The 27,703-nt window shown below is 37.6% G+C and overlaps 1 protein-coding gene across 1 annotated transcript in view; it reads left to right on the forward strand.

Annotated features, from left to right (window-relative positions):
* The window catches only part of LOC306879958 (coiled-coil domain-containing protein 102A), a 70,557-nt gene that overhangs the window by 37,493 nt on the left and 5,361 nt on the right, over window positions 1-27,703 (forward strand). The window contains exons 5-8 of the mRNA XM_079433187.1: window positions 2,723-2,839; window positions 4,273-4,482; window positions 22,328-22,498; window positions 23,718-23,821. Of these exons, the coding sequence (XP_079289313.1) occupies window positions 2,723-2,839; window positions 4,273-4,482; window positions 22,328-22,498; window positions 23,718-23,821 (602 nt within the window). The remainder of the gene's footprint in view (window positions 1-2,722; window positions 2,840-4,272; window positions 4,483-22,327; window positions 22,499-23,717; window positions 23,822-27,703) is intronic.

Below are 27,703 nucleotides of genomic sequence, written 5' to 3' on the forward strand. Positions count from 1 at the left end.
TATTTCTCATATATTTGCAGTGATTTTGCTGGGGATGTGTTTGCCTGATGAAGGTCTTTGGTCCGAAACGTTGCTATTTTAAAGATTTTTGAATAAAGGGAATAAGAGTGTGCAGATCTTTTTTCCACTTTTTGATGTAAAATCAAGCGACATTATAACCTTGTGTTAATGTAATGACAAATGGTGTGGAAAACATGCCTTGATTAGTTTTAACTAGATTTATAATATGCATTAAATATTGTGAATCTACTGAGTAACAATGACTGTTAGATTGAAATTATAATTCCTCTGATTGCAAAAAATCACCCTTTTGGTTCATTTCTGTGCAGGCATAAAGTTATAAATATTGAGATATATTAAATATTGTCAAAAGTTTTTTTTTCTAATGCATATAGTGTATGACGAAAATAATTCTTCTGGAACCTGCAATAAATTCAAGTCAAAGCCAAATAGCTTTGTAGCGGCTGTGGAACTTTTAACTTATTGGCTTCATTTATTGAATTATGGTATTTTAAGCAATTTGTTTTTGCTTTTGGGCATCAAGTCAAGACATCAATTGCCGAGCCTTAATTGTCAGCATTAGTATTCTGGCTTCAATGCTGTATTTGTTATTTGTGGATCGTGTTTGATTTACAAATAACAGATCAATTGCTGAAGCCAGGAACATTAACACGTGATATTCTCATGAGGAACTGATCTCCTGCACTTCCATGTTAAAAGAGCATGAAATCCTTGGCCTTTTGTCAAATTTCCTCTGGGCAATTTATAGTCAGAGCTTTAATCAGTCGGAAGAATGCATGGTGAGCGCACTGGGTTGAGTGCTCTGGTGGCCTGTTCATCAAAACCCAGTACTTCACCTTCACTTCCAGATGTCATATTCTTGCCTTATAATATTCAAGATTCAAGAGTTTTATTTGTCACATACACAATTATACAGAGTATAACCAGCAGTGAAATGTAGGTCAGGTCCGCTCCAAGGACAGTGCAATTATAAAGTATACAAATATTAAGAAGAAGTACAAACATAAAATAAAAGATAAGATAAAATAAGATAAGATAGGATAAAAAATATAAATATAAATGTGCAGGTCAGTATGTTGTTGACAAATAGTAATGAGAGGAATGTGCAAAAAATAATGTGCAAAAAGTTGTACAGGGTATTTGAATAGCAGCAATATGAGGTAGAGAAATTATGAATAGCTTATTGATATATGATATTTACATGGAGAAAAAATTATGAATAACCTCCTATTAATAATATCCTCCAAATACAGTCTTATGTGCTTCAAAGACATAATAACAGGCAGAATAACACCTACCCTTTGTTTGCTACTTTTCTAAAATGTGGAAAAAAAAAAAAATGATAATCATCAAAACTATGAAATAGTTCTGCACTCTTTCTTCTAACTTTATAATGTAATTTCCCTTTAAACAGTACTCAAGAAATGTTCAAGAAATTTTGAAATTTGAAAATTTGATTGATTAGTATTTTCCAGTTGAGAACCACTAATGTTTAGAGATTTACTGTGATCTTTCTTTCTTTCTTTCTGATCAATGTAAAGTTTAAATGGACAGCATTTATTTGAAATAGAATTTTATAAATTTTACAGTGACATTTGATCAATAAAATGTATATTTGCTGTAATAAGTTTTAGTAAGTTGTATGAACCCGTTGTATCTATATTTTGTTTAATTGTATATAAGCATGAATTCTGTCAAGGCTTTCAAAATTTCTTGCTGACAATATACATAAATAACAACTTGTATTTGTATAATGATGTGTGTTTGCGTTTTTTTTGCTTTTTTAAAAAACAAAATTCAAGTATTTAACCACAAACTTCTTTAAGATCATTAGGAGCATTAATTCAGTCAAATATATCCATACTAAATAAAATAAATATTTAAAATTGTATAGGGTGCTGTAACGGATGCATCTCTGATAGAGCACCACCAGGGGGCAGTTGTTACCCATGATCGAGGCAGTCTAGCATTGTTCATGAATGATTAGACTTTGCTTCTCAGGATTTCTTTCAGTCAGGCAATTTAATGAAAGACAGCCGCACTGATTGGGCCCAGGGAAACTTTCACTCTCAATACAAGCCTTCCACAGAGAGAATAAGGGACTGATTCACCATCATACACCTAGACCTCATCATAAGCATATAGTAGAGATGATGTGCTTCTATTTTTAATAACCTCAACCCCTAAGGATGTGCATGAATACCATGAGATGAGTAGGAAGAGAGTGTGCACCACACTCAGTAGTTTAATAGATGAGCTGCCTGTCCCCAGCCCAGCTGTGTGAGCTCACGACCTGCAGCGAATGTTAATCACTGCGTTTGAGTCACAGTACGCTGAGTGTGAGACGCTGTAGAGAGATCAGACTTTGACCGTAGTGCCCCTTTCCCTTAATGGCAAATGTGCTAGACCGTATTGCCGCAGAATGTTGGTACAAGTCATATTAAATGAGCGGAGTTTCACAGAGTTTCATCAACTGTGAAATGAGTTTAAAAACCAGACTCATTCACAATCAGAATGTTAAATCCGTTTGAATACCAATGGCATCTTCAGAGTATTGCATAGTTTGGCGTAGTCAGACTGAGTAGTTTATTTGAATACCATAGATAAGCTCTAACAAAGCAAAGGAAAGAGAGTTTTACTCAAGATCAGAAGTTCCGAGATAAAAGGCTGACACTCTCTGTCTTTTCGATCTCTCACGCAGCTGAACTTTTTGAAAGAGGTGCATCAGGATGAGCTGGGCCGCATGTCTGAAGATCTGGAGGATGAGTTGGGGGCTCGTACTAGCATGGACAAAAAACTGGCAGAGCTCCGTACAGAGGTGAAACGCATGTACATTTTCTGTTTCATACCCATACTGCACTGTTTTGCATGGCCCAGCCAGTCAGGGGTCACCCCAGGACACGCTGTCATCTACATCAAAGCTAAACACCCTCAGGGCTTTAAACATCCATCCGCTGTCTTCCAGCGTTTCGACTAGCATGACACCAGGCACCGTGTCCCTCTGTTAGTCAAGCTGGCGTAATGACAGAACGCTGCTCTAACACATTCCCAGCATGCACTGTTAGTGGCAGGGTGTTGCTGAGATGAACCTGGCAGGAGAGAGTGACATTATGCACTTTGAAGGGTCCTCTGCATCCCCTCATCTCCAAAACCCCACTGTGATCTCCCTTCATCTCTGCCCTCAGCAATCGAGGCATTTCACAGGCACTGCCTCGTATCAGCAGTCAAATGACATTATAGAAATATTAATGACTAGTTAGTCTGGAGAGAGTTTGAGGTATGCCAGGAAAGTCAGTCAGCACTTAAGGTGAATCTGGAAGAGATGGTTTCCCATTAAACTTTTAGCAGCAGTTCAGAACTGGGAAATCATAAAGAGCCCTTCACTTAGTTCAACATCACTCTGGGCTAATAGGTGTCCTGTGTGCTAATGCAGCATTAGTCCTTCCTGATACGCAAGGGATGTGCTGTCTCTTCATATTTTATGTATTTCAAGTTTTGCACATAGTATTTGCATTAGTTTTCAGACATTTTAGTATGTTTTAGTTAGACCAAGTGCAACAAAAAACTGTTTTCTTGTGAACACTGCAGTATATTCAGTCAAAAGTATTTGAAGAGTCTTTCTTTCAATACAAATTCTTCAAAAGCAGCTTAATAAGCTGGTTTGGTTACCTAAACCTACATCATAAAACATTTTTTTGTGTGGGTTTCAAAGAGTAATTTTATGTATTAATGTACTGAATTTTACAGAGTAAAAAAAAGAAAATAGAAGCATTGTGCATGAAAAATTGGTGAAAATTCCTACATGAACGATTAAACTATATTTGAAAACTTTTTTTTAAGTTATTTTAATGTTAATAATTTACAATATTACCGTTTTTATTGTATTTTTAATCAAATAAATGCAGCCTTAGTGAGCATAGAGGACTTCTTTCAGCTTAAAAAAAACTGACCACAAACCTGTAGGGTAGAGACATGGATAAATAAACTAATCCAATCCAATCACCTATGCTCCATGAAAAAAATATTAGACCACTGTAAACATTACATTTAGTATAAAGGGTTACGGAGCGATGAATATTTAGTTTTTTTTAGTTAATTATGCAAAAATGTTGTGCTAAAAATTTGTTCATGTTGGGAGTAAGCCTTTACATTCAAATTACTTTATTATTGTCCTCATTAACTTTTTGTTTTGTAATGTGTTATGTCTCTCTCTCTTTCCTCATCTTACTGAATTTGTGTGTGTGTGCGCAGATGGAACGTCTGCAGGTGGAGAATGCAGCAGAGTGGGGTCGTCGGGAGCGTCTGGAGACGGAAAAGCTGGCTCTGGAGAGGGAAAACAAAAAGCTGCGCGCCCAGATGGAAGACCTGGAGGAGCAGCTGGCACGCAAACGCAGGCAGGCTGCCAGCGCCCTGGACACCGACCTCAAGACCATCCAATGTGAGCTGTTTGAGAGGAACAAGGTGAGAGGAGGAGAGCTCTGTCTGCACACTAACCTCAGACAAATAATCACAAACCTATCAATAAGCATTTCTCAACACCTCAGCATCAGCTCCGATTCTGCTGTACAGCACTGGAGAGATGGATGAAGTATGGTAGCAGTTTGCAAAGCATCTGAGCCTCTTCCTACAATAAATCCAGGTAGTGTCACTGAGGTAAAGAGGTCATATCCATCAGATCCTGTGCTGCATGACCGTGGATTTGCGCAATAGCTGCCATGCAGTTTTGATTTTTGATCTTATGTCATATATTGGCTGTGCTGAGAAAGTTGTTCTGTGTGTGTTGGTGTAACATGCTATTGAGGCTCTATTAAAGTAGCGTGTGAGGAAATCCAGACACTTATGGTCAGAGCCCTTATGAGCGGCCATTAGAGCAGCCAGAGATTTATGATGTGATTCAAAGCTCTCTTCATATAGACGCTGTAAATCACTCGCTCACCTGCTCTCTCATTCCTGCCTTGAAAGTAGGAAAGATTTAAAGAGAGCGGTGAAGAGGGAGAGATGAATATGAGCAGAGAGAGTTGTTTTAGAGGTGAGGGGTATGCCGAAGGGAAAGGAATTGAGAGAAAAAGGGTAAAAGAGTGAGCTTAGCATGTCAATTAAACCAGTAACAAGGGGAAAAGGATATTGTGCCAGGAAACGGACATGTAATCCCTGCATGCGAGGCTCAATGTGTTGGCTTATTTGTTAAATGCACAACATATGGCCATCTGAGAAGGGTGTTGCATTTCTGTGTGTGAGTGTGTGTCTGCATGCTGTTGCACATTCCCACACAAGTGATGTCCTGATAGTGGCCGGCGGCCTGCAGTCTGGGAGAGAAACACAGAGAGATTGATGAGCTTGCTCAGGAGCTGTTGAAGCAAATGGATCGATGAGGACAGGAGCGGAGAAACGGGCCACGGCGCACTGAGGACGATGCACCATCACTGACAAAAAGAACAAAGTGTGATTGATACCGAAATCATATCCCGCTCCAGTCACTTTCGCACTTTCTACCACGTTTCCTTCGGCTCCCACCTGTAGATTGATGCATACTGTCACATTTGCTGTTAAACCCAGCATGTGCAGAAGATTGGGAATATATATATATATATAAGCAACAGTAAAGATTTAGATATAAATGCTGTTCTTTTGAACTTTCTCTTCAAAGAATCCTGAAAAAACAAATTATCATGTGTTCCACAAAAATAGTAAGCAGCACAGCTGTTTTCAACATTTATAATAATAAGAAATGTTTATGGAATCAAATCAGCATATTAAGATGATTTGTGAAAGATCATGTGACGTGATCATGTGAATTCAGATTTACAGCTTTACAGGAATATATTGTATTTGAATCTATATTAAAATAGAAGGAAGTTATTTGAAAGTGTAATAATATTTCAAAATATTATTGTTTTCACAGTATCTTTGATTAATTAAATGCTGCCTTGGTGAACACACGAGACTTCTTTCAAAAACATAAAATCTTAATGATTCCAGACTTTTGAGGTGTAGTGTGAATTGATGCATGAAGGAATGAATGCATGAAGAAATAAAGAAATACGTATTCACACTATGGGTCAAAAGTTCAGAATCATTAAGATATTTTATGTTTTTAAAATAAGTTTATGCTTACCTATGGCTTTTGGGATGCAAATGAGTTTTTTGGGCTTAAGGATGGAATTTCAAGTTTGGAAGTTTAATTGAACATCCCCACCTTTAGGCCTGGATCATAGCCCGTTCTGACAGTGACTGTGCCCATCTGGAAGGCTACATGTTGATTCGAAAGAGATTCATCAGGTTGGCTGAGGCTCAATCAGAACTCTCAGTCTGACACTGACAATGCCACGTGCACAAACACAGCTGCAGGTCGGCACATCTCACACACACACACACACACACATACACACTTCAAAAAGGCTCCAGGTGAATCGTGCAGGTGGAAGTTCTGCTATTGGTTCTGCTGTTGTCTCTCTCTGTGTTTTGATCAGGGACTCATGGTTTTGTTTGGGCGCGTGACCTCTAACAAACTTCAAAGCATGTTTGTGTGGGGCTAATACATGTTGACGCTTGTGTTTCAACAAACAGAAATAAAATGAGTAGGCCTCCATCCAGAAGGAGGAACGTTAGCAAACAGGCTTTTTTTGTTGTCGTTGAGTCTAGAGTAGGCAAGCTTTGAACTGGAGTTAAAGTCTGTCCCTTGCTCCCAGATCAAAGAAGTTTGTCTTTCTCAAGGTCAGTTTAATACCATATATATATATATATATATTTTTTAATCTCTCCTGGTCTCACTCCTTTTGCAAATTTTCCATGACTGTCTCAGCAGATCATTCACACTACTAGTCAAATGTTTGATAAACTATATTATGATATCTCATCAAATGAAGAATGTAGTAATAAAGTCAATAATGAAGTCATAGGCTCATTATAATTTTTAAGATTTGTTACAGGGTTTTATATTCTAATCTGTGAAGCTCTTTAACCTGCATTGTATGTAAGGAAAGTACTATCCAAATCATTGTATTCAGGGCTCGCAAAATCGCTAGCTCGACGTCCCGGGGCTATTGCGTTTTCCAGTTGGGCTACCAAAATGTACCACTGCCCTACCTGACGGGCTACCTTAAAGTACAGGGCTTCTGCGGGTCCTTAACTCTCAATTTAGTTGTATAAAATTTAAGGCCGTTTAAATATATGTTAAATGGTATAAGAAAAGTCTTAATACCAATTTCAAGAGGTCTTACAGTTGGTGACGGAAAGACAAGAACCGTGATACAGCTGGATTAAACTTAAAAAGGCGATGATGCCATTGAATAAATATGAGCGCTGCACATTTCAAAATTAATTTGCTCCTAAAGCGCCACCTCGTGGCAGAAAGTGAATTTGCATTTACAGTTTGCCTATGTTATGTTCAGATCAATGCGAATATCGACCCATGTTTTTATGCAGCAAACATAGTTGTAAATGTTGAAAGAAGTTAACGTGCCTTCTAAAAATCTAAACAATTAAGAGAATTAAGTAATATTTATGTTTTAAATTAATATAATAATATGTTTGACTTGTCCCTTTTCATAAAAATGGTTTAAAAGCTGAAATGTCAATTTATAAGATTTTTTTGTGTGTGAAAACGTCATGTCAATTTATGGCTTAAAATGTTACCATAGACATTGTCCAACCCCACTCATACAGTGTTCATTTTACTTGTGCAGCTCTCAAAAAGGTTCATAAATTGCCTTAAATTGATTTTTAGATTTTAAATTGAGACCTTGTAAATAGTGAAATAAATTTATTTAATTGGTATTTGTTGATATTTGTGCATTAAAAATGTTTTTGATTGACATTTTAGACTTATTTGATTTTCTATATTTAAAAAAAAAATGGTCTCTTTTTATTTGAGCTAATTAAATTAATTTTCGGGCTACCAAAATCTGAAGAGTACCTGCCCGAAGGGCTACCATGGATTTTGAAATTTTGCGAGCCCTGGTATTATTATTATTATTATTATTATTATTATCTAAGGAATTACATAAATGGGAATTGTGTAGTGAAGTAATAAAGAAAAATAATTTTATTATAGCTTTTCTTAATTACTTTTATTATATAAAAATATGTATTAGCACAATTTGCATTTATATATTTTTATTTTAATAATTCTCTTATTTATTTTGTTAAAATGTTTTTATTCTGATCTGTGAAGCCATTTGAGTTGTATTGCATATGAAAAATGCTATTAAAATTGTAATATTTATAATATTTTATGTTTATTATTATTATTTTAAAACAGTCTATGGAATAACACAAATGAAAGTAATTGTGTAGTGAAACAATAAATAACGGCTGATTAAATAGTCAAAAAGTCAGTTACATCTTTTTTGAGGTTTTGTGCAATATATATATTTTTAAAAATATGTAGGCACAATTAGAATTTATATATTTTTATTTTTAGTATCCTCTTATTTATTTTGTTAAAATGTTTTTATTCTGATCTGTGAAGCCATTTGAGTTATTGCATATATGAAAAGTGCTATTCAAATTTTAATATTTATAATCTTTTATTTGTATTATTTTATAACAGTCTATGTAAGAATTGTGTAGTGAACCAATAAATAACGGCTGATTAAATAGCAAGTTAGTTACATCTATTGAAGTTTTGTGCAGTACTATATATTTATAAAAAATATGTAGGCACAACTTGAATTTACATTTGTCTACTATTTATTTCATGCACAAGCAAAATATTTGATCAAAAGGTTTTGAAGTTCATGGAAAAACACATCATCTGTGAGTACTGTCATCTGTCTCATTCTCTCTTCATATACAGATGTGCTCTTCACGTTCTGTTCAACATTTCTCCTTAAACTCCTTCAACATCTGGCCAGCCGCTTGCTCGTCCACACAGGTGTTTATCCCTCCTGCTCTGATGGCATAGAGACAGAGTTCATTCACCAATCACAATGATTAATGAGCCTATATTGGCTGCTCATCTGCAGCTGTTGCTCCCACTTTCTGATGGAAATGCGGTAAACTGTATTGACAGACAGTGTGGGAGCCCGTGTGTTCTGTTTTGCCTCTCTGGTTTTTGAAGCAGCATGTGAAACAGTGTGTGTGCGCGTAAATCAGCTCCTCTAGTGTGCTACATCTGGAGTAAGCCAATGTGAAATGAATTGTCTTGCCTTTCAGGTTCTGGGCTGCTTCTCCAGAGGTTTTCCATTTGGGCCTGCTGTGTTTTTCTCACAGGGGTCGCCCTTTACTGATTGAGGTGTCTCGCACATTTTTCTTATTTTTCATCCATCAGTTATTGCCAGCTCTCATTCCTCTAACTTTGTCCTCTAAATTGTTTATGATTATTCCATTTTTATGCAATGCAAGAGCTTAAAGGTGAAGTGTATAATTCCTGCACCACAAGCAACAACAAAAGGGATTTGGAAAAATAACTTTTTCCAAACAAGTTTCTTTTCTTAAACTCATGCCATTGATAGAGGAAGAAATTGATTTGTCAGACTGCTCAACTAAACAGACAAATGTGTTTTAGCTGTATTTCAATTCATGAAAATAATTTTAGTTTTTCACCAAAGAGTTGCATTGAATTGTGTGGAACAGGACAGTGGTTTACTTTTAATTAAAATTAATTTTCATTAATTTAAATGAAAATTAATGGGGTCTAATGTTGTCTTCAGTTATCTTCTATGAAAACAATGACAATTTTCACTTTTGGTTCAACTCCTCGTCTCCTTAATGTTATGCTGTTGTCAGTTCACTGTGTTTGTAGAGTTCCTATGTGCTGGGACAATGACTGTGTGTCCACACATTAGTCAGTTATCCCATGATCCCACGCCAGTCTGCGGAGGCCTGTTAGCGCAAGTCTGTGTTTAAATGAACCCATTAGCGCCTACTGCTATGGCTTATTTATGAGCCACTGAGGCTGATGTCCCAGTTAGCCAGCACTGCCAACATGCCATTAATGCTGATCTACAGCCCACTGTCTAACCCAAAGGGACAAACGACAAGGTGGACGTATGTATGTGTGGAATGTGCTGTAGAAAATGTGTGAAATGCATTAACTGAATCTCATTGACAAATCAGTTGAGGATCTGAGCTCAAGGGAAATCTTCTTCCAGATTTGCATATTTGTAGATTCAGAACATTTTAAATTAAGATGTATAAGCCTAGACAATGATATGTAAGGGTTGAGCAGCTCTGATACCGATGTCTGTGTCCAGGGCTTTTTTTTTTTTATTGAGAGAGCTCTCGGTCAGCAAAAAACCCTTCTCTCAGGACCGATAGAAGAGAAAAGTGGGGGAGGTGAAATGAAGGTTAAACAGAAGCACTCTGCAAAAAAAAGAGGGAGAGAGACTGAGGATGACGATATGAGGATAATGTGCCGAAAGAGAGTGCGGTGTTCATCTCACTTACAATAGAGAGATTGTGAAAGGGGGGAAGAAATGGACGGATGGACAATACAATCACAGAGGACAATAGATCTGCACTGTAAATTGCATGGAGGTAATGAAGGTGAGACATAGAGGTTGAATGGAAGAGGTGACAGGAGAGTGAGAAATAGAGAAGGGAAGCAAAGGAAAAAGTAATTGGAACCTCAGAATTGAATGAGGAAAGTATAGGGGCTAGATCAGGTGAAACAGTCTCACTTTAAATCTGATGTCCGGGTTAAAGGTCATGTGATGTTTCAAGGGGTGCTGTGGAGTCAGAATAAGGCCTTTCTTGCATGCTGCAATTTATTGCTTCAAGAATCCCTACAGCAGTGCATCAACATTACCAGCTCAGCTCTTCAGCAGAGGGTCATGGCTGTTTTTGTCTTGTGGCATTTTAATGAAGCTTTGTTTAACCTATTTCAAATACTGTCCATAAATGGTATTCTAAATTCATATACTACAATCCTCTGTGAGCAGCGTCCAAAATTAAATCATTGGCAGAACCAAAAGCATTTACTGGCCATAAACATTTCTTTGTTGTCACGATTTGTATTTTTGTATTATATTTATCCCTATGTCAGCAGAATTATTTTTAATAAACACATTGTAATTTCTTAAATTTAAATAATTGTAATTATCATTTAAATGTGTCTTATTTATATATATTGTGACGAGTCGGCTGCCTCCCCCCTTATTGTCATCACCACCCCGTCCCGTATTCGCTGCCCTTCACCAGGCTCCCGACGGGAGTGGGTGTGTGAGAGAGGAGGGGCGCTGAAACAGCCAGGGCCGGCGGCGTGTGATGAGGCGCACCTGATGTGAATAGAGCCTCATCACTGCCGCCGTTTAAATGCCGAGCGCGCCTCTCCTCTGAAGACCGGTCTCTTCCCCCGTGCATGCACGCTGGTGTCCTCGTGGGTCCAGGAAGGGAGCGTCGAGTAGGAAGACTGCCGCACCCGTTAGACGGCCGACGGGCCAGGATGCCGGGCCGTCGAGTCCCCCAGAAGCTCCGGGGGCCCAGGAGTAGGACGTCGCCGCTAAAGGAAGCCGCCGCCACTCGCTCCCGGACCCGAGAGGGGAGCGCGTGCGGCCACCGGACTCCGCCCCTTCCCTGGACCCTTCCCTTCTGAACACTGCCTTCCTTCACAAGCCCCGCTGCACGACGAGGACACCAGATCCCTGTTTATTTTGGACACTTTTCCCCCTTTGGACACTTTATTTTAATATTTTTTTTTTTAAAAACCTCTCCGAGGCCTGACGCCACGCCCACTGTGTCTGTCGTTTGCTCCTCCCGCCACAATATATATCTCGTTTATTTAAATTTAATTTATTCAATCCATTTCTTTAATTTTTCAAAGAATTTATTTTCATAATTGACAAACAGAACAGATCAGTGTGTTACTCGCAGCGTTATGTGGCAGTTCCTAATGAAGTGATTAGCCAAGTGGTGGGTACCTTGCATTTGGTTTTTACTTGATTTAGCATGTGTTCATTTTGGACCCTGTCTGTAAGGTTGCTTGTTACAACCACCAATCTGCCTGTAGACTCTTAAGGTGAACTCCAATTTGTAGATTGCTCACAAAGCACCATTCATTTGAAAGGCATAGCAAATTCTATGTATGTATATATATATATATATATATATATATATATATATATATATATATATAAACACATTTTAATTATAGGCGTGACTGTTGAAAATGCTCATTTAATTTTTTTTATGAGCAAATCAAAATCAATATGAACTACTAATAATATATATATATATATATATATATATATATATATTAGTAGTTCATATTGATTTGTTGAATTGCTCATAAAAAATTGAAATGAGCATTTTCAACAGTCACTCCTATAATTAAAATGTGTTCTGGTTTGAAATATAAAAAAACAGCTTTTTTTAGGGTTTTTTTCTTCAGGATAGTCAAGCTAATGAATGTTGTAGAGTAAATTAACAGTCAATTGACCCTTTTAACTGCAGTGCAGGACTACAGCCTACATATTGAGCGTCATGATTTCTCCTGAGTATTACATACTGTATCCTCTGCTTCATACAGTCTCTGCCTGCCATCATGGCTGGGTTGTATAACTAGTTATGTGGGTGTGAGGCATCTTTATGTGAATATATACGCACACCAGGAGTTGAGTTTGCTTTTTTCTAATGTTGAATGCAAGTACGAAAGCCCGGGTTAGCGTAAAGCTCTAGAAATACACAAAACCTACTGTATGTCAAAGAGCTGCAAAGTGGCCAGAACTAGTTTGACACATTTATTTAGCTAAAGCAATATAATTCACTAAATGATATTATATATTTGAACCTAAAGCCTTGTCAGCTTATAGCTGGCTGTGCATGGGCGGCAATCATTGAATCCACTCGATGCACACCATTTGGTGAGCGTGTCAAAAAGCTCTCGTCTCTCTGCTCCCTGCTCTCGTTGCTGCTGCACGAAAGGCAAATTGAAAAGGAAATAGAATATTCTGTGCGTTTGTGTATTTCTGATCTTTCAGAGCAGGAGTGAGAGACAGAGAGATGTGATTTTTGTCTAGCGTCACAAGGTGTGTGTTCTGAGCGCAGTGGGCCAGATGTTTAAGCAGATTTCAGGATCTGAAAGCCAGTGAGGAGGAAACATTTAACAGCCTTTCCCCATGCGGCTGTACATCCTCACCCTGTCTTCACTTATCTTTATTCATTTACTCTGGGCGTATGTGTCTGTTTGCATTCATCTCGATATTATTTCACTGAGTATATATATATATTTTTTTGTCTTCTGTCTTCACATCCTCTTGTTGTATTCCCATGCGTGTAGAACCTTATGTCTAAATCTTTTTGTGTTGATCAGGTGTCTGTTCCCATTTCCCAGGTTTCCATTTCTCACTTTCCATTTCCTTCTGCTGCAGTAAATTTCTGTGGCATCATAGATCATTCATCAAGATGTGGCATGTTTTATTCATCCGGCCCCCTCTTTCCTTCCACTTTCTTTCACTATCAAAACACTCACCAAAGATGGCTAGGCCCAAATTACCCCAGATGAAAAATTAAACTTTTAAGTGGAGAAGGCTGTTAAATCACAGGCTCCTTTTTTTCAATATGATGTCATTTGTAATTTTACCTTCCTTCCACTTAACATGTATTTTTCAGCTTTTCAGACGGCTTCTGCCCTCTGTCTCTCATGCTAATCTCTTTTTTCTTTGAAGTTTTCTACTTTCACATACAATGTTTCACCACTGTTTTGCATGACCAAAGAAGCTTTTTTTTTTTTTTTTTTTTACCTGACTGTCTATCATTTCACAAACTGTTGTAAGCTTGGTGAGAGGCATTGATATTGTGTTGTTTTGATGTGAAGCACTGTTTTGATGTCTTTTAAACAATCTGTGTCTGGGTAAATTATTTAAATAGTGCTGTTAAATGATAAACCACGATTAATCTCATCCAAAATAAAATTTACATAATGTATGTGTATTTATTATGTATATATAAATGTATACCGTCGGACCTGAGTAGGTATCAGTCTTTGCTTTCATCTTTCTCTACTGAAGTCCACACTGCCAAATCTTCACATTTCTACAACAAGATCAACAGCGCTCCAGACATGCGTAATCTCTTCAGAACATTTAATTCTCTCCTCTGTCCCCCTCCTCCACTTCCCACCACTTCGATAACCGCTGACGACTTTGCCTCTTTTTTTCACAGACAAAACTAGAACAATCAGTAACCAGTTCTCAACTCCACAGGACCCTCCAATCAACCACATCCACTGCTCTAACTCCCATCTTCTCCTTCTGTCCCCTCACCGAGACAGAAGTATCCAAACTTCTCCTCTCCAGCCATCCTACAACATGTCCTTTCGACCCAATCCCCTCACACCTTCTCCAAACAATCTCTCCCACACTCTTATCGGCACTCACACACATTATCAGCACATCTCTCCTCACAGGCATCTTCTCCACAGCATTCAAGCAGGCTTGGGTAACGCCACTGCTCAAAAAACCTACATTAAACACTTCTCTTTTAGAAAACTACAGACCTGTCTCTCTCCTTCCATTTGTAGGGAAAACACTCGAACAAGTTGTCTTCAACCAGCTCTCACGGTTTCTTTCACAGTACAACAAACTGGATGCTAAACAGTCAGGTTTCAGGAGTGGCCATTCAACAGAGACTGCGCTACTATCACTGAAGCCCTGCGAATTGGAAAGGCCGATTCCAAATAATCAGTCCTCATTCTGCTGGATCTCTCTGCTGCTTTTGACACGGTCAAGCATCAGATTCTCCTGTCTACCCTCTCATCACTGGGCATCACTGGGATTCCACTTCACTGGTTTGAATCCTATCTCACCGGTAGATCTTTCAGGGTGGCCTGGGGAGGGGAGGTATCCAAACCACATCATTTACTAGCTTGTACTTATTTGAACAATGACTGAGATTTGGTGTCACTGGAGTTCCTCAGGGATCGGTTCTTGGACCCCTCCTCTTCTCCACATACACTACATCGCTGGGTCCCATCATACATGCACATGGCTTCTCCTATCACTGCTACGCCGATGACACACAGCTCGATCTCTCTTTTCAACTAGATGACCCAACGGTAGCTGCACGGATCTCAGGCTGCCTGGCGGACATCTCGGCATGGATGAAAGAACATCACCTACAGCGCAACCTGGCAAAGACGGAGCTTCTTGTCTTCCCTGCCACTCCGACTCTACAGCATGACTTCACGATTCAGTTAGGCTCATCAATGATGCTGCACAACTTCTTGTCCAGGCCCTTGTCGTTTCTAGACTGGACTACTGCAATGCTCTTCTGGCTGGTCTGCCATCAAACACAATCAAACCTCTACAAATGATTCAGAATGCAGCGGCACGACTGATCTTCAACAAGCCCAAAAGAGCGCATGTTACACCTCTTTTCATCTCCTTGCACTGGCTACCAGTGGCAGCTCGCATCCAGTTCAAGACACTGATGCTTGCATACAGAACGACCACAGGCTCAGCACCCTCCTACTTCCACTCACTATTACGAACCTACATCCCCTCCAGAAGTCTGAGATCTGCTAGTGAGCGACGCCTTGTGGTACCATCACAGAGAGGCTCAAAATCACTCTCCAGAACATTCTCGTTCACCATTCCTGGCTGGTGGAATAATCTTCCCACCCCTATCCGAAATGCTGGATCCCTGTCAATCTTTAAGCAACAACTGAAAACTCATCTCTTTCGGCAGTACTTGACTTCATCCTAAACTCAAAACTCAAAAAAAAAAAAAAAAAAAAAACTTACTCTTTCCCTCTATCTTTCTCTCCCTCCCTTACTAGCTTGTACTTATTTGAACAATGACTGAGATTTGGTGTTACGAGCACCTCCTTTGTCTGATTGCCTCTTCAAGATTAATCGCTTTTTGTATTCCCCAATTGTAAGTCGCTTTGGATAAAACCGTCTGCCAAATGACTAAATGTAAATGTATATACACATGCATGTAAATATTTAAGAAAAATGTTATGTTTATATTTTAAATACATTTATATATAATGTAAATTATATGAATGTAAATGTATACATGTAAATATTTTCAAAATATATACTGTATGTGTGTGTATTTATATATACATAACTGTACACAGTACACACATACATTATATAAACAAAAACGTTTATTTTGTATGCGATTAATGGCGATTAATCATTAATCACAGTCAGGTCCATTTATATTTTGACACTGACACAATTTTCATAATTTTGGCTCTGTATGCCACCAGAATAGAATTAAAATGAAATAATCAGGATGAAATTGAAGTGCAGACTTTAAGCTTTAATTCAAGGTGTTGAACAAAAATATAAAATATTTAGTAATTACATCCATTTTTATGCACAGCCATTTTCAGGGTCTCAAATGTAATTGGACAAATAAATATAATGAAAAATAAAATATATTTTTTAAATATTTTGCTGAGAATCCTTTGCAGGCAATGACTGCCTTAAGCCTGGAACTCATGGACATCACCAGAGACTGGGTTTCCTCCTTTGTGATGCTTTGCCAGGGCTTTGCCTTTGTTTGTTTGTTCGTGGGTCTTTCTGCCTTCAGTTTTGTCTTCAAGTGAAATTCATGCTCAATCGGGTTGAGATCAAGAGAATGATTTGGCCACTGCAGAATATTCCACTTTTTTCTTCAAAAACTCCTGGGTTGTTTTTGCTGTATCTTTTGGGTCATCGTTCATTTTTACTATGAAGTTGAAGCTGTCCAATCAACTTTGCTCCATTTGACTGAATCTGGGCAGACGGTATATCCCTGTACACTCCAGAATTCAATCCACTGCTTCTGTCCTCAGTCACATCATCAATAAACACCAGTATCCCAGTGCCACTGGAAGTCATGCCATCACACTGCCCTACCATGTTACATGTTACATATAGCGGACCATAGAAACAACAAAGCCACTAGAAGGCAAGCCTGCAACTATTAGCAGAAAAAGTGTCACGGCAAAAGCTAACGCTTCCGGTCTGGCAGTATGTGGGAAAGGAGACCAGAGGCCTTTTTTTTTATTAATTTTTTTTTATGGAAGTTAATGGAGGAGAGGCTTCACTACACAAAGTAAACAACTTTTTAGAGGAAACTGCTTATCATTTAATGAATCGACAGCCTATCTGCTAATCTTCAATATGTTTTACACTAAATAATACTTTTGGATATAACTATTTTTAGAGTTTACCATGAAAAAAAGCAGTTTTATAAGAGAAGTCACTGACTTTTTGCGACAGGAGGGATTCAGCTTACGGCACTTCCGTAAACGGCGATTGAGTGTCGCACAACTCTGACTGAAATTCAGTGACGTCAAGGATGTAATGTGATTGGTTATTACGGCACACGTGATCCAAGTTAGCCGTTATGCTTTCTCCAATAGTAAGTAATACAGACCCTCTTATCTCCCTATAGTAAGATAATCTCTGAGAAACAGTCGCTAATAAGGAATCTACGTATACATATCTATGGCTGTCACCTTGTTAGTAATCAGTACCTGTATGGAAGTGACGATTATATGATTTATATGATGCCTCTCCACTGTTGGTTGTAATATTGGTGAAGTAAATCCACACTTTGCTGAAGAAGCCTTAGCAAACTCTTGAGCAGCAACAACAGTACCATGTACTCCGCCATTGTTGTGTATGTTTGTTTGCGCTTGCCTTTAAAATCGACACGTACAGCACATGTCTACTAGGGATGTGCACTACGACTAATTTGACTGTCGTTTAAACGGAAGTTTTGTAGTCGACTAGTCTAAAAGCTAGAAACCCCCAAAAAATGGCAAAAGAAAAAAAATGTGCGTGTCTATATAACAGCCTACACTTGAAATACTTAAATCTTTGAATCACACTGTCAAATCCTTCGATGAATTGTTCTAAAAATAGGTCACGATTATGCCATATGCTTGCCTCGCGTTATCATCATTTAATATTAGGTGGTCGTTAAACAGAAAAAAGAAAGGGCATACACTTAATATAAACCAGTGCATAGCTTATTTATTCAGATCGCCTGGAGCAATGCAGAAATGGAAAATCAATCAATAGACAGAATTCTTCATTTTCATATAAAGTTAGCCAACATATTAAAAAAAAAAAAAAAAAAAAAATTGGACACGTTTATCAAGGAATAGCATTAAAATGGCTTTTAAAAATGTACTTCATGTTGGCTATATTGTCTAAAAACAAAAGAATGCTAGTTTTACTTACTCAGACCGTGCGCATTTGTTCAGTGAATTTAACACGTTAATGTGGTCTGGCGAAAGACTGGACTAGATGATTCTGGAATTAAAAACAAATCGCAAGGCAGGAACTGAAGTCATAGGCACGCAGAGAAATAACTACAAGCAAGCAGACAGTTTAGAAAAGAGCCTGGAAATCCCGCAGCACCACCGAAGTGGGTCTTCGTTTAGAAGAATAGATCACGTGGATGGGATCACGGACCGCAGCGACGTATGAAAGATTGACATTGCTGGCTTTGGCTAGCCTCCAAGCTAACGCACGCGTGCCTGTATTGAATAAGATTACGCATCGCTCCAGTAGAGTTATTGTAAGCCAATTTGAGATTACACAGTTTACACAACTTTTCCATCTCCTTCTAATTAAAAAAAATCCCACACCTTACCCACCTAGAAAATAAAGACTCCTATGTTAGAATGCTGTTCACTGACTTCAGCTCGGCATTCAACACAATAATCCCACAACAGCTCATAAATAAACTAAACCTGCTGGGCCTTAAAGGATTTCACTTTTAAAAAAACTTTTGCTGATAATTTACTCACCCCCATGTCATCCAAGATGTCCATGTCTTTCTTTCTTCAGTCGAAAAGAAATTAAGGTTTTTGATGAAAACATTTCTCCATATAATGGACTTCATTGGGACCCAAACGGTTCAAGGTCAAAATGACAGTTTCAGTGCAGCTTCAAAGGGCTTTAAACGATACCAGACTATGAATAAGGGTCTTATCTAGCGAAACGATCGGTCATTTAAAAAATAAATAAAAACGTTTAAGTTTTATAAGCACAAATGCTAGCCTTGCTCTGTTCTGTGATGCGCGTTCGTGACGTTACGTAATACGCAATTACGTGGAAAAGGTCACGGTTGACTTAGGCGGAAGTACCGAGTCAGTAGTTTTTTGAACATTTTTCCCACCATTGTTTTAACCCTTTCAAATTAAAGGGCTGTTTTTTGCTCATGTAACGTATGAATTGGATAACTATGCTTACTCAGGGGTGGCAAGTTACTTTCAGGTCAAATCTAGTTTTTGCAGCACCATCTTTCAAAAGATTGTTTTTAAGCCTCTTGTTAAGATCTGACTGACATGATCAGGGATCAGTCAGTCTTCCTTATAGATATGCAGCGCTACATATGCTACCCAGTGTTTGGTTCAACAGTTTATAGCAGTTATTTTTCAGGTACTTTTTCATATTTTGGTTTCACTCTCTCTATAACCAACCCAGAACAAAATGACTAAAAAGAAATTAATTAAAAAGTTATAATCATTCAACGAGTAATATTATAATTAGTGCTGTCAAATGATTAATCAGGTTCAAAATGTTTTTGTTTACATAATATATGTGTGTATACTGTGTATATTAATTATGTATAGCCTATATAAATACAAACACATGCATGTATATATTTGAGAAAAATGTTATGTTTATATATTAAATAAACTTAGTGTATATATAACATAAAATATAAGAATATAAATATTAATGTATATACATGTAAATATTTTCAAGATACATATATGCATGTGCTTGTATTTGTATATACATAATAAATATACACAGTACACACACATATATTATGTAAACAAAAACTTATTTTGGATGCGATTAATCGTTTGACAGAACTAAAGATAATCTAAAATTCACAATATATAGATGGAATGGGAAAAAATGGGTTTGTTAACATAGTTCAATAAACTATTGTATCAAAATATCAAGGAAAAACTCACATAACATTATCTCACTGACTATTTTTAAATCCATTTTGATTTGTTAAAAACGCTTGTATAGTCTTTGATCACCCCACACACGCGCTTGCACGTACAGCACCTCAGCAGGCCATATTGAGTGATGTGCTCCACATACAGAGTAGTGTGATTTGCTCTGGGGTTAACTATGCTGTGGGTCTCTCAGTAAAAACACAAGTAGATCTTGTCCTCCTTTCCAGTGACCCAGAAATCAATAGAACACAGCGGCATGGGATTCTCATTCTGCCAGGTGGCTTAGACTAGAGAGTATACGTATGTGTGCTTTTCATTCTTCTGTCCTCTTACGCTGTTACTATCTTTTAAGGTCTAATCTTTTATATAAGTATGAAAAGGTTGAACCATTGACACTAAAAAAGTATGACTCTCCATGTATGTGTGCATATGTGCTCCCACTCTAAAACAAATATACTGTTTGGCTGCTCATGTTATGGGGAGGTATATTATGAATTAGATGTGTCTAGCTACTTGATTATCCTCTTAAATTATTAATGTATTCTGGTACTTCCCTTTGGCTTCCACCCCCCTCGATCTCCCTAGACTCTCTCTCTCTCTTTGTTCCTCACTGTTATGGCCACAGAGAAGTTTGTATGAGCTCTCTGTGTGTGTACAGAAATGGGAGAAGGTCAGAACACTAAGTAGATCATACTGGGTTAGTTCTCACCTAGAGATATGCATAAGCACTTGAGATATATATATATATATATATATATATGGGGGGGATGTATGTCTATGTATTTATTGTTCTTTTTTTTTTTATTAATTATTTTATCTATTGAGAAAAACATGTACTCAAACACTTTTTGAACACTGATGTTCACCTCAAAGTTCTGGATAGAAATGTTTGATTTTCAGCACTGATTTAAAATGTAATATAAGAGATGCTACTAATAGATTTGTTTTACTAGAAATATTTATTTGATTTTTCACTTGCACTGTGTATATAGGTAAATGTGTCTCACTGTTTAGCGTTCTTATTTTTTTTTGGCTCGTGCTCACCAAGGCTTTGTTTATTTAAGAATGCAGAAACAGTAATAATGTGATTTTTGTTAACTGATTAATTTTTTATTTCAATGAATCTATAGATTTCAGTTTAAAATTTTAATATATTCTAAAATGCCATTTATTCCTTTGGTAAAACTTAATTTTCAGCAGCCATTAATTCCGTCTTCAGTGTCACATGATCCTTAAGAGATCATTTTAATTTGCTGATTTGGTGTTCTTTAAAAAAATCTTACTGACCCCAAACTTTTGAACAATAGTGTAAATGCAAAAAACAGTTTTATGTGTTAAAGATATATATAATCTACACAATCTGAAGCAAAATACCTGAATGGTGGATTGGTGTTCAATGTTAATGTTAAAATGTAAAGAGATCTTTTGGCTGTTTGTTTTATCTGTGTGTTTCACAAGAACCCTTTTTTCATGATGGTAGATGTAAAGAGATACGTCCATGGCTTTCATAATATAAAAAATGATAGTTTAATGTTTGTGCTTTCACACTGTTTCCAAAAACTGTATACTGAAAAAAAGTGAGGCAGAGCAAAAATATTCAGTTTTAATATAAAATAGATATAACACTCTGTTCTCTTGCATCATAGTGGGCCACTTTTCACAACTTTGTACTATGCAAACATAACAATCACTGTGTTAAACTTTTTACTTCTCTATGAGCAGCAATAGACTCCCATGGTGGCAAAATAAAAATACAAGGAGAAAACAAACACTATAGGGGGCAGTTGACCTTCTGTTAGCAACATAATGGTCTTTGTTGGTCATGCAGTGTTTTATTTGGTGATTAGATATGACTTGGGCTCCCCATCACAGTCCCTTTGGTTGTGATGAGAACTGAAGCACCGTATCCCATTGTATTATTGTCAAGGAAGGTACTCAATTGTATTTTCATTACTTGATAAGTTACCAGCTCTATATGACCTGTGTTCTCTCTCTAAAAAGGATAGCATGTGAAAATCTTTACTTTGATCTAGGCCTATTGAAGATAGCTCAGAATGTGTTTTCCTTATAGCACTTCATAACAGCACCTTTTGTCTTAAGCAGTAGTATAGTAGAAATTAAAGGACTTTTAGAAATTGCACTTGCACTTTTTTGGGCAACAATCTTTATATTCGAGAGCTTTCTTTTGCTTGACTGCAGTGCAAAGAAAAAAAATACAGGCCAGAAACTTCTGTATACCAGTGAATATACAGTTATCCCAATATAGCTAGAGCCCTAATTAATATTCATGAGTTAGGCCAATAAGGTATATGATGCACACACACACACTTTTTTTTATATTGATTCTTTGTCAAACTGTACAAAAAAAAAATGGTAATGATGATTTGATTCCGTTATCTGGAGCTTGTTGTCAATACATCTGCTCTCTTGCAGGAGCTGGCAGATTTGCGGCACGTCCACTCTAAGGTTAAAAAACAGTACCAGGAGAAGATGGCTGAGTTGGCACATGCTAACCGGCGAGTGGAGCAGCACGAGACTGAAGTCAAGAAGCTCCGACTGAGGGTGGAGGAACTAAAGAAAGAGCTGGGCCAGGCTGAAGATGAGGTGAACCGAAGCATTCACTCGAAATTATATTCATTATTGCTTCAAGTGTGTTCTGTGGTTTTCTTTGTTGTTGTACTTTTATTTAAATCGAATACAGGCCTCAAAAATAAGGTTTTAATACAGGGCTCAGTATTTTTTTTTAACCATAGTTTATCGTTATATTCACCAAATTATATTATATTATTGTTTATTTAAATTTTTAAACATTTTTAACAAAGTTGATTAGGTTTTAAAACATTTTAAATTGTACAGATATAAAATGACCTTTGCAAATGATAACATACAGTTATTTGATTTCATAATTTTCAACCAATACTTCCTGTCTCTTTGGACTGTCAGAAGTTATTTTCACAATTTTGATCATCAGCTAGATAATATTTGGATTAGTGACGTATGATCAATTAGTGCTGGGCGATATACCAGTTCACACGGTAAACCGGTTTAAATTATGCACACGGTAGGATTTCTAAAAAAAAAAACGGCATGCCGGTACATGTGGCAAAGCAACGTAGACAGCGTTGTGAAATGAGAGGAGATCACTGTTAACTGCATACACTTTTGACTAGTGGTTAGAGAACTATTAATAACTGGGCAAATAAACCAACGCTAAAGAGGAACGCAAAGAGGAGAAGATACTGTAGTAGGCAGAGCAAGATTACTGTTCACCATGTGCGACATATTGGAAGAAGATCCTAAATACTGAATTGGGGTGGGGGGGGGTTATATGAATGTATCTCTGAGGGGAAACTGACTGTCTTCAGAAAAGTTTAGATGGTATTTTATTTTCATCTTACTGCCATATAATGCCCATCTGCTGTTTCTGTTTCGTGTAGATATGTTTTACTAAGCATGTATTCACAAAGCGAAGCTCAGACCATTCTGTTTTTGCTTTAATTTTTGAAATTAGGCAATCTAAATTACATTAAAGACTGCTCATGCTATAATGTAGCATGTTTGTTTTTTGTGATTAAAATGCAGTCGTTTTGCAACTGTTTCATGCATTCTGATTCATATAAAGGCACCGTCAGGAACAAGCTGTGAATAAACCATGAATCTGCCAGAATCCTAAAAAAACCATGATACAGATTTTTGGTCAAACTGCCCAGCACTATCATCAATGAATGTAAGCTATAGTGTAGACACAGCAGCGTCAAATGGCCAGAAACTCTTTCACTCCTTAATTTTGATCCCCAAAATATGTGTTATGCATTCGTTTCAGTTGGATGAGGCTCATAATCAGACCAGAAAGCTACAGAGGTCCTTGGATGAGCAGGTGGAGCAGACAGAGAACCTACAAGTTCAGCTGGAGCACCTACAATCCAGGTAACCAGATAAATACATGCGCACCCATCGACTCGTCAGTCACTCTGTAAACCGTGCGATACGTTTGAGAATATTGTGTTCAGTTCAGATCTCTTTTGATCAGTAATGAATACAGGATAAGCTTTTCTGTTACACAACATCATGAATAAGATGGCAGGTTTATAGTGTAAACTGTCAACGATTCCTTCAGCTTATTCTCTCTTTCAGTCTCACTCTCTCGTTATTCTGCCTGCATTCAGGCTTGCACCTACCCACAGCCAATCCCAGGCTGCCTGGCTGTGGGTTACCGTAGTAACAGGGAGACTTGAAGCAGTGTTGTGGGCTCGGGCCCCCCGCAGCTGGAGAAAACAGTGACAGGCATCTCGGCATGGAGGTGTTTAGAGGGACTTTGATGGAAAGCTTCTAATGATTAAGACATTCACACGGCATAATTCCTCTATTTCACACCTGTGCGGATACATATGATTAAATTAAGAGATTGTCGTGAAGACATAAGTCATTTATCTAAAATATGCAGCCTTGTAGATTTTTTGTTCTTCACATTGGATTTGTGCAAATTTATCTTTCCTTTATGGGTATAGGAAGAGATGTCAGTTGGATTCAGTCCAGACTGTTAAGAAAAGAATAGCTGACTCCTTGAGATAAAATATAATTGTAATGTAAAGGAGAGGTGCTTGCCTGTACGTGATATTAAGGTGTTGGGGTGGCCTTTAGAGCATTGCTATGTGGTTTACTAGGGCATTCTGTGTGCTCGCTTACTGTTAAAAGAGCTCACCCCCATGTCTCTGTGATGTTCTTATCCTTGTATATGAATCTATAATCCCTTTGTCTTTTTTTTTTTTTTTTGTAAATGTATTGTTCATTTTATTGTCTGCCAGATGAAATTGTAAGCCTGACTTGGGAATTTATTGAATCCTGTTTCTAAACGGTTCAATTATCACTTTTGTACTTTTAAGGAATAAGTATTTAAAACACAGTTGAACTTTCATTACTAAATGATCCCAAAGCTTAAGCACAATATTTTATAAATATTTATAGTTAAATCTAATTATTGGCTCACATTTATGATGCCTCTAAAAAGTAAAAAGACTAATTAAACATTAAATTAGAATTAAAAAGAAGAATTAAAGGGTTAGTTCTCCCCCCAAACAAATTCTGTCATTAATTACTCACCCTTATGTCGTTCCAAACCCAGAAGACATTTGTTCATCTTCAGAACACAAATTAAGATATTTTTGATGAAATCTGAGAGCTCTCTGACCCTCCATAGATGGCAAGGATATTATCACGATCAAGGCACAGAAACGTAGCAAGGACATCAGTAAAATAGTCCATGTGACATCAGGGGATCAACCGTAATTTTTACGAAGCTACGAGAATACTTTTTGTGCGTAAAGAAAACAACAATAACACAATTTATTCAACAATTCTTCTACCCATCGAGTTACCGTCTTCTGCTATTTTGGAGAGTATCCCCAAACATAATAAGCGCAATCAGCGTTATTTATGTTCAGCATGCGCACGCTTTCTACTGAACGTAAACAACGCTGATTATGTTGATTACGTTCTGGGGTACTCTCCAAAATGGCGAAAGAAAGAACTCAGGGAGAAGAATTGTTGAAGAAATTGTTATTGTTTTCTTTGCGCACAAAAAGTATCCTTGTAGCTTTGTAAAATTATGGTTGAACCCCTGATGTCACACAGACTATTTTACCGATGTCTTTGCTACATTTCTGTGCATTGATTGTGATAGTATCCTTGCTGTTTATGGAGGGTCAGAGAGCAGAAATTTGTGTTCTGAAGATGAACGAAGGTCTTATGGGTTTGGAACAACATGAGGGTGAGTAATTAATGGCAGCATTTTCTTTTAAATCTTCTTTTTAATTCTATTTTAAAGTTTAATTAGTCTCTTTACTTTTTAGAGGCATCATAAATGAAAAAATTTGATCTAAGTATATAGATATTTATAAAATACTGTGCTTAAGCTTAGATATTTGAACAAACCCCTAACACCCCAAGTATGAGCAATAACAATTCTATTCAAATTCTGTTCACTCAAAAACTTGAAGCTCTCTGCTGGGGAATAAAGGTTCATCACTATGCTGTCAGCAAGTGCCATACATCACAGTGAAAGTGAAGGAGTTGAAGAAAGGATGTGAGAACAATCATACTGCCCCTCTGAGAGTTGGGCCAGGGTTCAGCACTATCGGAGCAGGCCATGGGTGGATAGGGTGACAGATGGTTCTTGTCCAAGTTGTCATGGAGACAGAGGATGGTCTAGAGGCTGATTTGGAGTAAGGGTTGTCAAGGTGACAGGAGAAGGCTGAAAATGACAATATTAAGGAACTGATAGCGCTTCAGTCATTGAGTTGACTTGGTGTTCATACCCATATCAGATGCCACAGGAAGTTCAGAGTCACATCTTTTCCCAGCTGGCTCTGACTCTGCCCAGTTTATACCCTGGAGCCAGAATACCATGAACAACAATATCTACCGTGGACACGCATAAGAGGATCAGATCTCATGATTGAGGTTTGCTCCTCTAACAGGGTGAACTCGCCCGGCGTCCTGCTTGCAGCGGCTGTGTCTGTCTGTTAGTCTCGCAGCATGAGACGGCAGCTCTGCTCAGCCCACCGGCAGCACCATTTGGCACCCCCACCGTGCCTATTTGCTTCTTTCTTCATTGGAAAGCTGTGATCTCACAGTCTCTCATCTCGTTCACCCTTAGTGGCTCGTTGTTGTTCTCTCTACTCGTTGTTGTCTTCCTTGTTCTAATTCTCTCTTTTTATACATGTCTCTCGATCTCTTTCTCTCTCACTCTCACACAGTCTCTAAGATGGTAATTGACTGTATGTGCTTCAGTCTATAATCATAAATGTGGTGCGTAAATCGATATATGAGGGCAGACAATGCTCTGAAGGCCTGCAGGAAGTAGAGCAACCTGCCAGGTCTGCACGCACACCCAGGCTTATCACATATGCCATATGCGTTGAACTTTTTGTTGCCTGAGTATGTTGATTGTAACCCTCATGGTTTGTTTGGAGTTCGAAATACCAGAAGTAGCTTAAACAATGTACATTACTTAAAGTGGTAGTTCACCCGGAAATGCAAATTCTTTCATCATTTACTCACCCTAATGTAATTCTAATGCCAAAATACTTTCTTCTGTGGAACACCAAAGATATGTTATTAGCCAAACAGATTTGTGGTGACCATTGATTTGACCATTGTATAAGAAAAAACAAAAACAATGAGACACTTCTTAAAATATCTTATTTTATGTTCCACAGAAGAAAGTCGATTAGATTTATATATTAATATTATATATTATATTAGATTTATATAGTTGTAGATATACAATACACTCCTGCCAGTAGTCTGTGGATTTGTTTTGATGTATTTTTCTAGTGTTTTTGCTGATGTAGAACTGAGTAAAAGAGAGAATGTCACTTCTCTGAATAACAGTCAACTTTCTGAAATGTGCATGTCCACTTTGATACAATAAAAAGGTACAATAATATATGCCCACTTGGTTTTAATCAGGTCAGAGGCATTTTGACATGCTTTAAAGTCGGCATGAAATCAAAATGGACTTTATTTACTTTGCTATGGCACATTGCTAGACTTGATGTTAATAATTAATCTTTGCAAATTAATCCGCTGAAAAAAATTGTTTGTTTTGGTAATCTTTAATCCAAATCTGAAAATCCAAATCTCTGAAGACATCAGTTTGACGGCTTGGGCATGAGCGTGACATCCTTAACCACGCCCCTCCAACGGTCAGTTAACTTCTGAATGAAACGCCCACTTTACTACATTTAATCAATTTGCAGTAGAAAAAACAAGCCATCCCCTTTATTTTCCTCATTCAATATTCTGTTT

This window comes from Barbus barbus, assembly GCF_936440315.1.
Source record: "Barbus barbus genome assembly, chromosome: 2".
NCBI classification, from domain to species: Eukaryota; Metazoa; Chordata; class Actinopteri; order Cypriniformes; family Cyprinidae; genus Barbus; species Barbus barbus.